A 13,649-nucleotide genomic window follows, 5' to 3' on the forward strand; every position below is an offset into this window, starting at 1 on the left:
GTATATTGAAGGGGGGCCCCCCAACTGAAGGGGCCCCCCTCGCATATCATGTGGCGATACACCGCACGGGCTTAACAGACTTTCGCTTACTTCGCCGTCTCTGTCTCCTCTTAACCCTCCTGCTGCTGCTGCTGCAGCTGCTGCTGCTACTGCACCTATGCCTGCTGCTTCGGGGTCCTCGCATGCAGGAGCACTGGGGGCCCCCCCATGCTGCAGGGGCCCCCCGCTGAACCCTGGAGGGGCCCTCTTCATTCGGTTTAAAGGGGCCGGAGCAGCAAAGAAGGGGGCCCCCGAGGGGGCCCCCCCCTCCTTCTGCTGCTGCTGTTGCTGCTGCTGCTGTGAAGATGAGTTCCGCTGCGGTGTTGAGAAGAGGGAGTTCGAAGCTCCTGCTTCTGCTGCTGCTGTTGCTGCTGCTGTTGCTGCTGCTGCTGGAGGTGCGTTGCCTTCTGAGCAGCTTGGCGTCGGCAGCAAATCAAAGACAGAGGTGGGGGGCCCCCTGGGGCCCCCGTATGCTGCCTTTGCATTTTGCCCAGCAGGAGCACCAGCAGCAGCAGCAGCAGCAGCAGCTGCTGCTGCTGCTGCTGCTGCGCTGCTGCAGCAGTGTCTCCTTTCCCATAGTACTTTAAACTCTGCTGCACATACAGCTGGACAAGAGGGGCCCCCATCATACAGCAGCAAACCTGGGAGACACAAGAGATCTGTTGTATCAAGGGCCCCTGTTGCTCTGAACTTATATGTAAGATTTGTGCGGGGAAGCTCCTCCAGCAGCAGAGACAGCAGCAAGCGCAGCAGAGGGGGCAAGCTGCTGCTGCTGCGGAGCTTCTGCAGCAAGCATAGATCTGTCATCGATACCTCTAAGAACTGAGAGAAGAATAGCAGCTTTAAACCCAGCAGCACTGCTTGAGGGGGCCCCCTTAGGAGGCCCCCTAAAGGAGACACCCCAACGAAGTGGTGGGTCTCCCTAGGTATAAACGAACGAAGCAGCAATACGCCTAACTCCTCCACAGCCTGATTCACAACAAAACAAACCCTAAACCCTAAACCCTAAACCCTAAACCCTAAGTCCTGGTTAGCAGCAAAAAGATCTACAAAAAGAGGTGTTTAATTGCTGCAGCAGCTGCTACCCAACGCTGTGCTGCAGGGGGCCCCGGGGGGCCCCCTGCTGCACAGCATTATGAGGATGAGTAGGGCCCCGAGAGACGAAGAGAGAGAGAGAAGAGACAATTACCTTTATTATTTGCTGCTGCCCCTCTGCATCTGCTGGTAGACGCGGTAAAGCTACAGAGGGGGGCCCCCCCGACCCTCCTTTTACGTTTAAATAAGAGAGATAGGGGCCCCCTCCAACAGAAAAAGAGACAGCAATCGGAGGCCCTGAAGATCGCACTGAACGAGATACTGCAACAGGGGCCCCCCCAGAGTCAGGGGGCCCCCCGCCTTTAGGGGGCCCCCCTCTCTTATCCCGGGGCCCCCCGATCCTTCCAGCCTCAGCAACAACAGAGACAGGGCCTAGAGGGGCCCCCAGCAAACCAGGAGACCCCTTAGGGGGCCCCTGTGCAGCAGCAGCAGCAGCAGCTGCTGCTGCTGCTGCTGGAGCTTCCGATGGTGCTTCAACCTGCAGCAAGGGGTGGGGGGTGTCTGCTGCTCCCGCTGCTGCAGCTGCAGCAGTTGTAGCAGCAGCAGCAGCAGACGCAGCAGGAACAGCAGCAGCAACTTCTGCTGGATCCTGCTTCACCTCTTCCTGTACCTCTTGGAGGCCCCCTAAAGCACCCTGCCGTTTCTTTAAGGTAGTGGGGGGGCCCCCAAGGGGGCCCCCCTGTCTCTTCTCTCGCAGCTTAACATCTACCTCAGAGGGTTCGTCCCAGGGGGCCCCCCTTGCCTGTCTCCTATTGGGGGCCCCCCTATCTCCTCGGAGCAGCCGCAAGGGCCTCCTGCTGCTAGCAGCAGATAAAGCTTCTCCTGCTGCAGCTTCTTTACGTGCTGCTGCTGCAGGGCTGGAAGCCCTGCTGCTGGGCTGCGAATCTTCATAGTCAGAGTCGCTGGTTGTGTCATCAGCTGAAGTGTCTCCTGTCTCCTCTTCTTCACTTGCTGCTGCAGCAAGATCTTCTTCGCTGCCGCTGCTGTCGCTGTTGCTGCTGCTGCTGCTGCTGCTGCTGCTGTTGCCTGCATGCTTCCGGTGGCGGGTAGAGGGCCCTCTCTCGGAGGCTGTGCTGCTGGAGGCCTCCTCCTCCCTGTAGCTGCTGCTGCTGCTGCTGCTGTCGCTGTCGCAGCTGTCTGTAACGTCCGACAGCAACGAAGTCTCCCCACTGTCTAAGCGCATTTCTTCTGCTTCTGCTGCTGCTGCTGCTGCTGCTGCTGCGCTGCGGGGGGCCCCCTTAGAGTTAGAAGACCGGGGGGCCCCTCCACCTGCCTTTGAAGCCTCCCCTCTATAACGCAAACTCCTGCGGCATTGAGTATAGCCCTGCAGCAAACCCTCACCACCCCGATCCCCTGCTGCTGCTGCTGTTCTCCGCGTTGCTGCAGCAGCAAGGGCCTCGTGGGGGGCCCCCAGCCTGCTGCTGCCCCTGCGGGTTAGGGGGCCCCTCCTGCGCCTTAAGGAGACACTTTCCTTTGATGAAGAGACAGAAGAATCGTCTGGTGGGTTCGTCTCCTCACTGCTGCTGCTGCTGCTGCTGCTGCTGCAGCGGCTGCGGCTGCGGCTGCCGCGGTTGCTGCCGCTGCGGCCTCGCTTGCCCCTTCGCACTGCAGCAGAAGCAGCAGCAGATGCTGCAGCTGCTGCTGCTGCTCTTCTTGACGGATGCTGCTGCCGCGGTGCTGCTGCTGCTGCTGCTGCTGCAGTCTCAGTCCCAGCAGCAGAATCGCTTTCATGCAGCAGCAGCACCTGTGCTTCCGCCGCTGCAGCAGCAAGTGCAGCAGCAGCAGCAGCGGGCTCTTCCTCAGCCTCCTCCTCTTCTTCCTCTTCACCATCCTCATCATCATCATCATCATCATCATCTGCTGCTGCTGCTGCTGCTGCTGCTGCATTGTCGCGCAAGTCTAGCACTTTGAGGCGCCCCCCATTTGAACGCAGCGCAGCAGCAACCAGCAGCAAATCTGCTGCGCTGATGCTGCAGTTCTTCATGAAGAGACACTCTAAGGGACAGGGGCCCCTCCCTCCAGTGCCCTGCAACGCAAACCCTAAACCCTAAACCCTAAACCCTAAACCCTAGACTTGAACAAGCAACCATCTGCAGCACCTAAACCCTAAACCCTTCACTGCAGCAAACCTACTTCGCAGGGCCCCCAAAGGCTCCGCCTTCCCGCATCTTCTACACCCAAGGGTTTAGGGTTTAGGGTTTAGGGTTTAGGGTTTACCTGCAAGGCATTGAGAAGAGGTTCTAGAGGAGAGGGCCCCTCTTCCTCTTCAGGTGTATGTACACCGCACGGGTTGCCGCTGAGATCGAGAGACCTCAGCATACAGCCGGGGGCCCCCAGGGCCCCCCCAATACAGTGCAGCACAGAAGCACTTAAATTATTGTTAGCGAGATTGAGGCTGCGAAGAGGGGCCCCCTGAACCTTGGTTTCTGCTGCTCCCTGCGCTCCGCTGTTCCTCGTGCTGCGCTTGCTGCTGCTGCTGCTGCTGCTGCTGCTGCCGTAGAGTGCGTCAAGCAGCGCAGCTACGTCATCTTCATTGAGGGCCCCACCGCAGCAAGAGAGGTCTAGGTGCAGCAGAAGCATTTTTGCTGCTTGCTGCAGCAGCAGACGTCGCAGCAGCCTAAGAGAGACATCTGAAGACCCTAGCCACAGCACCTGCAGCAGCAGGGGGCCCCCTACACCCTGTAAAGGAGGGGGCCCCAGCCCCACTGATGCATGCAGAGACAGTTCTTTCAAGGGGGCCCCTATAATCTTAAGGCGGCCTTCTAGGGCTAGGGGGCCCCACAGATTTCCTCCTAGGCGCAGCTGCTGCAGCAGCGGGGGGCCCCCTGTCTTTGTTAGGAAATCTAATAGCAGGGGGCCCCCCTCCTCAGGTATATTATTAAAAGATATATCAAACTCTTTTAGCCTCCGCAGCAAAGTCGGATGACGCAGCAGCTGCTGCAGCAGCAGCTTCAACCCCACAAGCCCCAATCCACAGTGACGCATGCAGACACCGCAGCCTGCAGGCATTGCTGCAACAGTACGTATATACACCCCAATTAAACCCCCCAAACCCTTGCTGCTGCTGCTGCTGCTGCTGCTGCTGCTGCTGGAGGTGGAGGGAGGGGTTCCTGCTGCAGGAAGGTCTTCAAGTATAATACGAGACAAAGCTTTATTTTTAATGCATGCAGCAGAGAGAGACAGAAGCCAGCGTGCGTCTCCTCTTATAACAACTGCAGTTAAATTAGGGGCTCGCTGAATCGCTGCTGAGAGCTGCTGCTGCTCGTACACCCCACGGGGGCCCTCAATGAAGGGGGCCCCAACAACTAGCACATCTATGAAGGGTAGAGGCATCTCAGGCCGCAGCAAATGAACTTTAAGAGACAGCGGGTGTACATACACCCCAGTTGCTGCTGCAGCAGGAAAAGCAGAGCACCCCTGCTGCGCCTCGGCCTCTGACTCCTCCCCATTCTCTTGCTGCTGCTGCTCTTCATGCTGCTGCTGCTGCTGCAGCTGCTGCTGCAGACACTCCAATACTGCAGGTGATAAAGACAGCACCTGCAGCACGTATAAACCCTCATTCCCAACTCTGCTGCTGCTGCTGCTGCTGCTGCTGCTGCTGCGAGACTTTCGTGAGGCGTTGGGTGTACGCGCAGGGGCCCCCGGGGGCCCCTCTAAGAGCGCCCAAGGGCAGCAGCCAAAAGGAAATCGATGAGGGGCCCACTGGTGTCCTCCTACCTCTTCATTGAGGGGCCCCAGCAGCAGATCTGCTGCTGCTGCTGCTCCCGCTGTCTTTGTACCTGCTGCTGCTGCTGTGGGCGTGCGTCTCTTGCTGACCCGCTTTGCTGCTGCTGTTGTTGCTGCTGCTGCTGCAGAAGCAGCACGAAGCCGAGAAACTCGCGGCCCTGATCCCCCTGCTGGAGGCATTTCTGCGTGTCTGCTGCTGCTGCTGCTGCTGCTGCCCTTGTTGCTGCAGCTGCAGCAAAACTTGCTGCTGCTGCTGCTGCTGCTGCTTAGGAGGGCCTGCCTGAACCCAATGAAGGCTACAGCACCTGATGTACGTATATTAAACCGTGGTGTGCTGCTGTGTGCCCTCAGCAGTGCAGCAGCAACGGCAGCAGCAGCAGCAGCAGCAGCAGCATGCGGCCGTTCCTTGAGGCTGGATTACCTGGGGCCCCCAGTGGCTAGGGGGCCCCCGAGCCTCTGCAATTGTTTAGCAGCAGAAGAAATTAAATAAGCAGAAGAAGAGAGCTGTACACAAGCTGCTGATTAACCCTCACATGCTGCTGCTGCAGCAAGCCCCAAAAAGAGCGGGGACGAGGAGCTGTAGGCTGTCTTCTTGTTAGCTGCTAAATGCATGCAAAGGAGAAACCCTGCAGCAACAGCTTGCTCTTGCTGCTGCTGCTGTTGCTGCTGCTGCTGCTGCTGCTGCTGCTGCTCCCCGTCCCGCGCCCTGACGCAGCAAGGCGGAGGCTGTTGGGCTGTCTAGACCCTAGAGAGAGAGAAGAGCAGCATATTAATAAACCCTAAACCCTAATTCAAACAACTCTAAACCCTAAACCCTAGACAGTTCGGGGCTTCCAGTAGACAACGGGGGGTGTTGAGGTACAGCAAGCCCCAGCCCCGAGGGCCTGGGGCCCCAGCAGCAACCCTAAACCCTAAACCCTAAACCCTAAACCCTAAACCCTAAAAGTTCTTTGGGTGTATCTTTGTTAATAAAAAGGCGTTGTAAAGCACATAAACCCTCAACCATATACCCTGCTGCAACCAGCGCTTCATACAGCTGTTGCTGCTGCTGCTGCTGCTGCTGCAGCAAAGAGAGGGGGGCCTCTCTAACAGCTTATTAATTGCGTATGCGGTTTGAGTTAGAAAGCGTAGGAGAAGGCTTTAGGGGCCCTAGCTGTGCATGCATGGCCACCCCAGAGCGTAGATCTTGAAACCCTAGATCTTGAAACCCTAAACCCTAAACCCTAGGTCTTGAGAGGGCGGCGAAGTGCCTTTGCTGCAGCAGCTCAGCCAGTAGAGAGATATGCTGCTGCATTTCAATATAAGACATCTGTGTCTCTTCTTCTTAGAGCCCCTTAAGGATTGCTGTTGGTTGTAGTTTGCTGCAGCAGCTCTCTTTGCTGCAGCAAAGAGAGCTGCTGGTTCTAGTTTGCTGCAGCAGCTCTCTTTGCTGCAGCAAGACTGAAAGGGCTGCTGCGTCCTTGCATACAAAAAAATAATTCAGCCTCTAACAGTCTCCGTAAGTGCTGCTGCGCTTGCTGCAGCAAAGTTGAGTGCTGCTGAACTTGCTGCAGCAAGAGTGAATGCTGCTGCCTTTGCTGCAGCACGGGCAACAGCATACAGGTTGAGCGTTAGATGCTGAGACGCTTATAGTTGTGTGTCTCTAATTAATTAATATATTATTTGTCTGCTGCACTTCGATTGGAGACATACACCCGAAGAAACAAATAAAGCCTAGCTATCTTCTGCATGAATTAAGCATCTTATAGTTTATTTTAATAGCTGTTGTTTGATTAATTATAAATATAATTATATTAATTAAAGTCAACATCTGCTTTATTAGCCCCGCACGCGTTCGATTCCCACCTCTGACTTTATTTTTAATTATTCATTAATTAGTTTGTCTCCTTTGTTTGCATTCAAGCTGTCTCTTAATACAAATAGAAAGTAAAGCTGCTGCAGCTACAAACAAGACCAGGTGCAGGCTGAGGCGTCTGTACAGCACTCAGCAGCAGCTTTAAGAGACAGCTGCAGCAGAAGAGACACCAGAGACATTTTCTAATAGAGTTGCATGCATGCATGCAGCGCAGCAGCAGCAGCAGCACAGCAGCAGCAGCAGCAGCAGCAGCAACGTACTCCAGTGTACGTACACCCCAAAATATAATAATAATAATGTGCTCTTTACGATTCCGTCGCTGCTGCAGCACTTCAAAGATATTAATGCATATGAAGACAGAGACAGCAGGCAGCAGACTGTCTCCTTCTGCAGCAACTTCAGCTGCAAGCCTCCTGCAGCTACCGCTGCTGTCGCTGCTGCTGCTGCTGCTGCTGCTGCTGCTGCTGCTGTTTTGCTGCTGCTGCTCTATGCATGCAGTTTCTCTTCTTCTTCCTTCTCATCATTAATCATGCCTCTTGCTATGAGCAGCAGCAGTAAACCCTAAACCCTAAACCCTAAACCCCAGCTCAGCACATGATACTAACCTACTCTAAAACAGCAGAACGACAAAACAAAATAATGCTCAGCAGCAAATAATATTAAAATTATCAATCATAACAATGACTAAACCCTAAACCCTAAACCCTAAAACCCTAAGCTTCAAACCTTTCAGCGAAACACAAAAAGTTCTTTAAATCGAACAAAATCTCCAGCTGCTGCAGCTGCTGCTCTTGCAGTTGCTGCAGCTGCTGTTGCTGCTGCTCCTGCATTTGCTGCAGCTTGTGTTGAAGCTGCTCCTGCAGTTGCTGCAGCAGCAGCTGCTGCAGGAAGCGCTCCTAACGGTGTCTAGTGCAGCTAAGCAGCCTTTCGAGTTGCTGCTGCTGCATGCGTTCGTACGTGTACACCGCAGCTCGCCGACAGGCGCGCTGCTGCTGCTGCTGCTGCTGCAGCTGCTGCTGCTGCTGCTGCTGTTGCTGCTGTTGCTGCTGCTCTGGCAGCAGCAGCAGCAGCAGCAGCAGCAGCAAGGCCCTCGCTGGGGCCTCATAGTGTGAAGTCGTATATCTCTGAATAGAGAGCAGGGCCCCCTTCTTCTAGTTTGCTGTCGAGCTTAGCAAAGAAGGAAGAGACAGCATCACGCCAGCTCCATTCTGCTGCTGCTGCTGCTGCTGGCGCTGCTGCTGCTGCTGCTGCTGGATGTACACCTAAGGATGCTGCTGCAGCAGAGACAGAGGACATACTCGCAGGGGGCAGCAGAGACGGATAGATAGACACACCCGATACAGCAGCAGATTGTGCTGCTGCTGCATACGCTAGATGCTGCAAGAATGAAGAAAACCAGCTGCTGATGCCGCTGCTGCTGCTGCTGCTGTTGCTGCTGCTGTCTGCTGCTGGTGCTGCTGCTGCCTCATTCAAAGGTTCTTCAGCAGCTGCAGCAGCAACTTCGGTGTCTGCAGCACTTAACTTCGCCGCATCGTCTGCTGCTGCTGCTGCTGCTTCTCCTTCATTTGCTGCTGCTGCAGCAGTTGCTGCTGCTGCTGTTTCTGTCTCTTGCATGCAAGGAAGGACAGGGGAGGGGCTCAAGACCATCTGATTTGCTGCTCTCCACCGAGCTGAAGGGCTGCTGCAGCTGTTACTGCTGCTGCTGCTGCTGCTGCTGTTTCTGCTGTTATTTACTACAGCAAACCCCGCCATATCTTCTGCTGCTCCGTCTGCATCTGTTGCTGCTGTTGCTGCTGCAGCTTCTTCTGCATCTGCTGCTACTGCTGCTGCGGGCTCGTGGAGTGTATCAGCAGCAGCAGCAGCAGCAGCAGCATCAGGGCTGACGTTCATAATGTCTTGCAGCAAAGGCCCCTGGGAGCCGCTAAGGACAGTGCGGCCAGCGCATACTGCACAGCACACACAAATAGGGTTTAGGGTTTAGGGTTTAGGGTTTAGGGTGAGGGGGCTTAGGGTTTAGGCAATGCGCTCTAGCATTAGGGTCGGTCTGAAGGTACATAGTATACGCTGAAACGCCTCACAAAACCCTAAACCCTAAACCCTAAACCCTAAACCCTTGAGACAGGCTGTTGTTGGCCGCTCGTACACACATTGAATACTGCTGCCTGATGTCTGCGTGAAGAAGTAGGGTTTAGGAGCGTAGACCATTATTACGCAGCAGCTAGGGTTTAGGGTTTAGGGTTTAAGGTCTAGGGTTTAGGGTTTAGGGTTTAGGGTTTAAGAAACTTACGTGTGGACCCCCGAGCAAGCAAGCCAACCACAATGGGGGGGAGCAGTAGCCGCCTCATCTCGAGGGTTTAGGGTCTAGGGTTTAGGGTTTAGGGTTTAGGGTATTTGCAGCCACCTTAAAAGATTAAAAAACAAAATAGGACACGCCTCCAACAAGCATGCAGCAGCAGCAGCAGCAGCAGCAGCTCCTGCTGCTGCTGCTGCTGCTGCTGCTCCGGCAGCCCCAATCTACGAGACAACAGGCTGCTGACCACAGCAGCAGCAGCAGCAGCAGCTGCTGCTGCTGCTGCCTCAGTAATAGGTATATATATTTAGACAATTAATTTTTCTACCCCATTACCAAGTTCAGGGTTTAGGGTTTAGGGTTTAGGGTTTAGGGTTTAGGGTTTGCGGTGAATGAGCGAAGGCTGCGCAGACGACCGTTAGAGGTCTCCTTAGGGAGAGTCTCAGGGTTTAGGGTTTAGGGTGTAGTATCTCGGGATTAGGGTTTAGAGCTTAGGGTTTGATGTTCTGAACGAAGACCTAGGGTTTAGGGTTTAGGGTTTAGGGTTTAGGGTTTAGGGTTTGGAAGATGCCTCCGAAGAAGGCCAAAGGCAAGGGCCCTGCCCTAAAGCCCGACGCAGCAAAGCTGCAAGAAGAAGCGCGACAGCAGCACATTGAAGTGAGAGTTTAGGGTTTAGGGTTTGGGGAGCTCGTCAAGTGTTTAGGGTTTAGGGTTTAGGGCTTAGGGTTTAGGGTTTAGCTTCTAAGGGGCGTCTTAAGTGACCCTGCTGCTTCGTTTGAGGTGTACGTACACCGCAGGAAAGCACCGCTCTCATTCTAAAAGAAGCAGCAAACCCTCAAAAAGAATTACTAAGCGATTGGATTGAAGAGGCAATAGATATTCAAGTGCGAGCTCCTCCTAAACCCTAAACCCTAAATCCTAAACCCTAAACCCTGAACCCTCGGTGAACGAGCGTGATGCATAGGCATCTCCGTTTAAAACCCTAAACCCTAAACCCTACGAAAAAAGGCGTAGACCCAAGCAAAGCTTTTGATGGAGAAGACGCGTGAGATATTCTGAATTTGTTCTGATGACGGTTTAGGGTTTAGGGTTTAGGGTTTAGGGTTTAGGGTTTAGGGTTTAGGTTTGATGGGTGTATTTGGTTTGAACAGAAGCAAGACGCAATGCGAGGTTTAGAACGAGCAGTAGAAGAACACGCATCGTTTCTGAGGTGTACAGACAGCTTGCTGCAATCTCTGAAGCATCAATACTCTGATATTGAAGAGGCTTCAAGAGCAGCAGCACAAACCCTAAAGGGTGCACATGCAGAGCTTCACGAACTGCAGCAGAAGAGACAAGAGGATATATATTCTTACTTCATCAAAAAAATTAATCAAATGAGAGACGCCTTCATTTCTAATATACAAGATATTCAGCAAAAACACTCTGCATTCATCAACCAGCTCAAAACCCTACTCCAACTCGTAAGAAAGGGTTTAGGGTTTAGGGTTTAGGGTTTATGGTTTAGGGTTTACGGTTTAGGGTTTAGGGTTTAGGGTTTGGATACTTTCTTCCTCAATAATAATAATAGTGTGATTGTTTATTTCAAAGACTTTTTATTGTTTTAATGATTAAAACATCATAAATATATTATTTATAATATTAATAAAATGATCTAAATGTTGTTAATAATTGTTTGAAGTATAAAAAAGAAAACATAGTAAATAAGAAAGACAAACAAACTTAAAAAATTGAGCTATATATTATTAATATATTATTTATATTATTTTATTTGTTTATTTGCGGTGTACAGACACGTGAAGAGCAACAAAGAGAAGCAGCTGAAGACGATATAAGATTATCTAACGAATATATTTTTGCTCTGAATAAACGCATTGAAGTAGAGCACCAACTACAAGCACAATCTGAAGAAGTTATACAAACCCTAAAACGACAAATAGAAACAGCAACAGATAAACATGCAGCAGCTACACAAACCCTAACTCTTGATTATAAAAGATTATCTGCACAAGATAAAACCCTAGCCAAACAAGTAGAAGAAAAAAACAAACAAATATTCAAGATTCAAAACGCCATCGCAAGGTGGAAAACCAAAGTCCGACAACATAAACAGGTAACCCTAAACCCTAAACCCTAAACCCTAAACCCTAAACCCTAAACCCTAAACCCTAAGCCCTAAACCCTAAACCCTAATCCTAAACCTTAAAACTACTACACAATAATATTTAACATACAAAACGCTATCTCAAGGTGGAAAACTAAAGTCCGACAACATAAACATGTAACCCTAAACCCTAAACCCTAAACCCTAATTCATAAACACTAAAGCATTAACGTTAAACATTTTGCTCTAAATCCTAGGCTCTACGCAGTATGCCCATTGCCCCCTAAACCCTAAACCCTAAACCCTAGACCCTAGACACGGAAACCCAAACTTCAAGCCCTACACCCTAAACCCTAAACCCCAAACCCTAAACCCTAATTGAGCTGTTTAAATAACCCAGGACTTTGAAGAGAGAAATTCAAGAATTAAAGGAGAAGCAGAAAGACTACGCAAGCATTGCAAAGACCTCAGAAACGAAATGGAGGCCGCCAAGTCAGCAGACGCAAGGGTTTAGGGTTTAGTGTTTAGGGTTTAGGGTTTAGAATTTAAAGTGTAGGGTTTGGAGCTCAAGGGTTTTAGTCTGCAACTATAGAAGGCATGTACGCTTTTTCGCGGGCCAGCCTGCAGCCAGCAGCGGTCACAAGCCCAAGCCCTAAACCCTAAACCCTAAACCCTAAACCCTAAACCCTAAACCCTTGGGGTTTGCCCTTTGCAGGGCGTTGGAGCAGCAGCGGCTTACTGAGGTGTCTCTATCTGCAAAAGAAAAGAAAGATACTCTTCTAGAGCAGCTCCGGCTGGCAGACAAAATCCACAGAATGGCGGCTCTTTGCAGGTCAGGGTTTAGGGTTTAGGGTTTAGGTGTTAGGGTTTAGGGTTTAGGGTTTAGGGGTTAGGCTTGTCTTGTGTTGGCGACGCCGAGACGCAGCGCGAGGGCTCTTCACTGTCAGCAGCAAGGCTGCAGGTGCTTGGTCTAACCCCTATGAAATAAGGTTTAGGGTTTAGGGTTTAGGGTTTAGGGTTTAGGGTTTAGGGTTTGCAGGAAGTACGAAAGACCCGACGACCCTCCACCAGATTCATCAAATGTTTTTGATTTGACGGACGAAGAAATGAGAGGCTGGAGCAGCGAAAGCAAGAAGCTGCATGCAGCCCTTAAAGTGGGAGGCCTTTTAGGGTTTAGGGTCTAGGGTTTAGGGTTTAGGGTTTAGGGCTAGAGACTAGTGTTAGGCTGCATAATAAACTGTCTCCTTTTCGTCTAACTTTGTTTCATAACCTGTCTCCTTTTCTTCCTTTTTCATTTAATAAACTGTCTCCTTTTATTATTCTTCTATTTAATAAACTGTCTCCTTTTATTATTCTTCTATTTAATAAACTGTCTCCTTTTATCTTTTTCTTTAGGAGGCCGCGGAGGCAGCAGGCGAAGACGCGGGCATGCTGCACAATTTTTTAAATAAAATCGCAGCTGTCAGTCTTGAAGCGTGAGGAGACACCTCAGGATACACCCCAATAAGGAGACACCTCAGCATACACCCGAATAAGGAGACACCTCAGCATACACCACAATAAGGAGACACCTCAACATACACCCCAATAAGGAGACACCGTGCATTTGTTCTTTCAGTAGCTGCTCTGCCTTCGTCTCTGCTCTTTTGACTATTTCTTTTTGTTGTCTCTCTTTCTATCTCTTTCATTTTGCTGTCTCTGTTTCTGTCTCCTTTTGCTTTATATCTGTCCTCTTATCTTCTTTTATTGGCTGTCTCTCTTTTTATTTGCTTTTATTAGGTGTCTCCTTTTGTTTGCTGCAGCGCCTGTCTTGAACGGTCTCTGTCTCTGCTAACAGAGAAGACAGCATCTCTTAAAGAGAGTGTAAAGAGACAAAAAGAAGAAGAAGTACTTTTAATTGACTCTACAGGGTCTCCTCCTGTCTCCGTTTTATCTGTCTCTCGTCTCTCTTGTAAAGAAACCTCTACACTTAAGCCAAGACAAACAGCAGCAGCAAACACAGCATAAATAACTGCATGCAAACAAATAATAAAAAGAATGAAAATAAATATGTGTCAAGACAAAGATAATAAGGAGACAGAGATAATAAAGAGACAGATATAATAAAGAGACAGATATAATGAGACAGAGACAGAGATAATAAAGAGACAGAGCTAATAAAGAGACAGATTTAATTAAGAGACAGAGGCAATAAGGAGACAGAGACAGAGATAATAAGGAGACAGATATAATAAAGAGACAGGAGACACTTTTAGGTTTATCCTCAGCTGGAGGAGACAGTTAAAGAAGGAGACAAAATATCTCGGGTTTTATTTAATGCAATTTAATAACAAAAATAAACAACAAAAATAAACAACAAAAATAAACAAAACAAATAAACAATAAAAATAAACATATTCAGTATAAACAAATATTAATATCTCTTTTGAAGAGATATTAATATTTGTTTATATGTATAGACATGAGTTTATCTGCTTATCTACATATATATATATATATATATATATATATATATATATATATATATATATATATATATA

At 50.4% G+C, this 13,649-nt stretch overlaps 3 protein-coding genes across 3 annotated transcripts in view; 1 reads left to right on the top strand and 2 right to left on the bottom strand.

Annotated features, from left to right (window-relative positions):
• EAH_00049140 (Tyrosine kinase-like (TKL) protein, putative) overlaps window positions 1-5,040 on the bottom strand; it is a gene marked incomplete at both ends in the record, with an annotated part of 6,836 nt that extends 1,796 nt beyond the window's left edge. The window contains 3 exons of the mRNA XM_013391361.1: window positions 1-1,008; window positions 1,229-3,160; window positions 3,352-5,040. The exon at window positions 1-1,008 is cut by the window's left edge and continues 285 nt beyond it. Coding sequence (XP_013246815.1) covers window positions 1-1,008; window positions 1,229-3,160; window positions 3,352-5,040 — 4,629 coding nt within the window. The remainder of the gene's footprint in view (window positions 1,009-1,228; window positions 3,161-3,351) is intronic.
• A 2,571-nt stretch (window positions 5,041-7,611) lies between these two features.
• On the bottom strand, window positions 7,612-8,605 carry EAH_00049150 (hypothetical protein; the record flags this gene model as incomplete). The annotated part of the gene is made up of 2 exons (XM_013391362.1): window positions 7,612-7,766; window positions 8,014-8,605. 2 exons carry the CDS (start codon window positions 8,603-8,605, stop codon window positions 7,612-7,614), a joined length of 747 nt encoding a protein of 248 aa, XP_013246816.1.
• Window positions 8,606-11,924: 3,319 nt separating this feature from the next.
• On the top strand, window positions 11,925-13,116 carry EAH_00049160 (hypothetical protein, conserved; the record flags this gene model as incomplete). The annotated part of the gene is made up of 4 exons (XM_013391363.1): window positions 11,925-11,941; window positions 12,149-12,263; window positions 12,505-12,584; window positions 12,912-13,116. The coding sequence occupies 4 exons, from the start codon at window positions 11,925-11,927 to the stop codon at window positions 13,114-13,116; spliced, it is 417 nt and encodes a 138-aa protein (XP_013246817.1).
• Window positions 13,117-13,649: the final 533 nt, after the last annotated feature.

The sequence above is a fragment of the Eimeria acervulina genome, genomic scaffold, assembly GCF_000499425.1.
Source record: "Eimeria acervulina Houghton genomic scaffold, Eah_scaff789, whole genome shotgun sequence".
Lineage (NCBI taxonomy): Eukaryota > Apicomplexa > Conoidasida > Eucoccidiorida > Eimeriidae > Eimeria > Eimeria acervulina.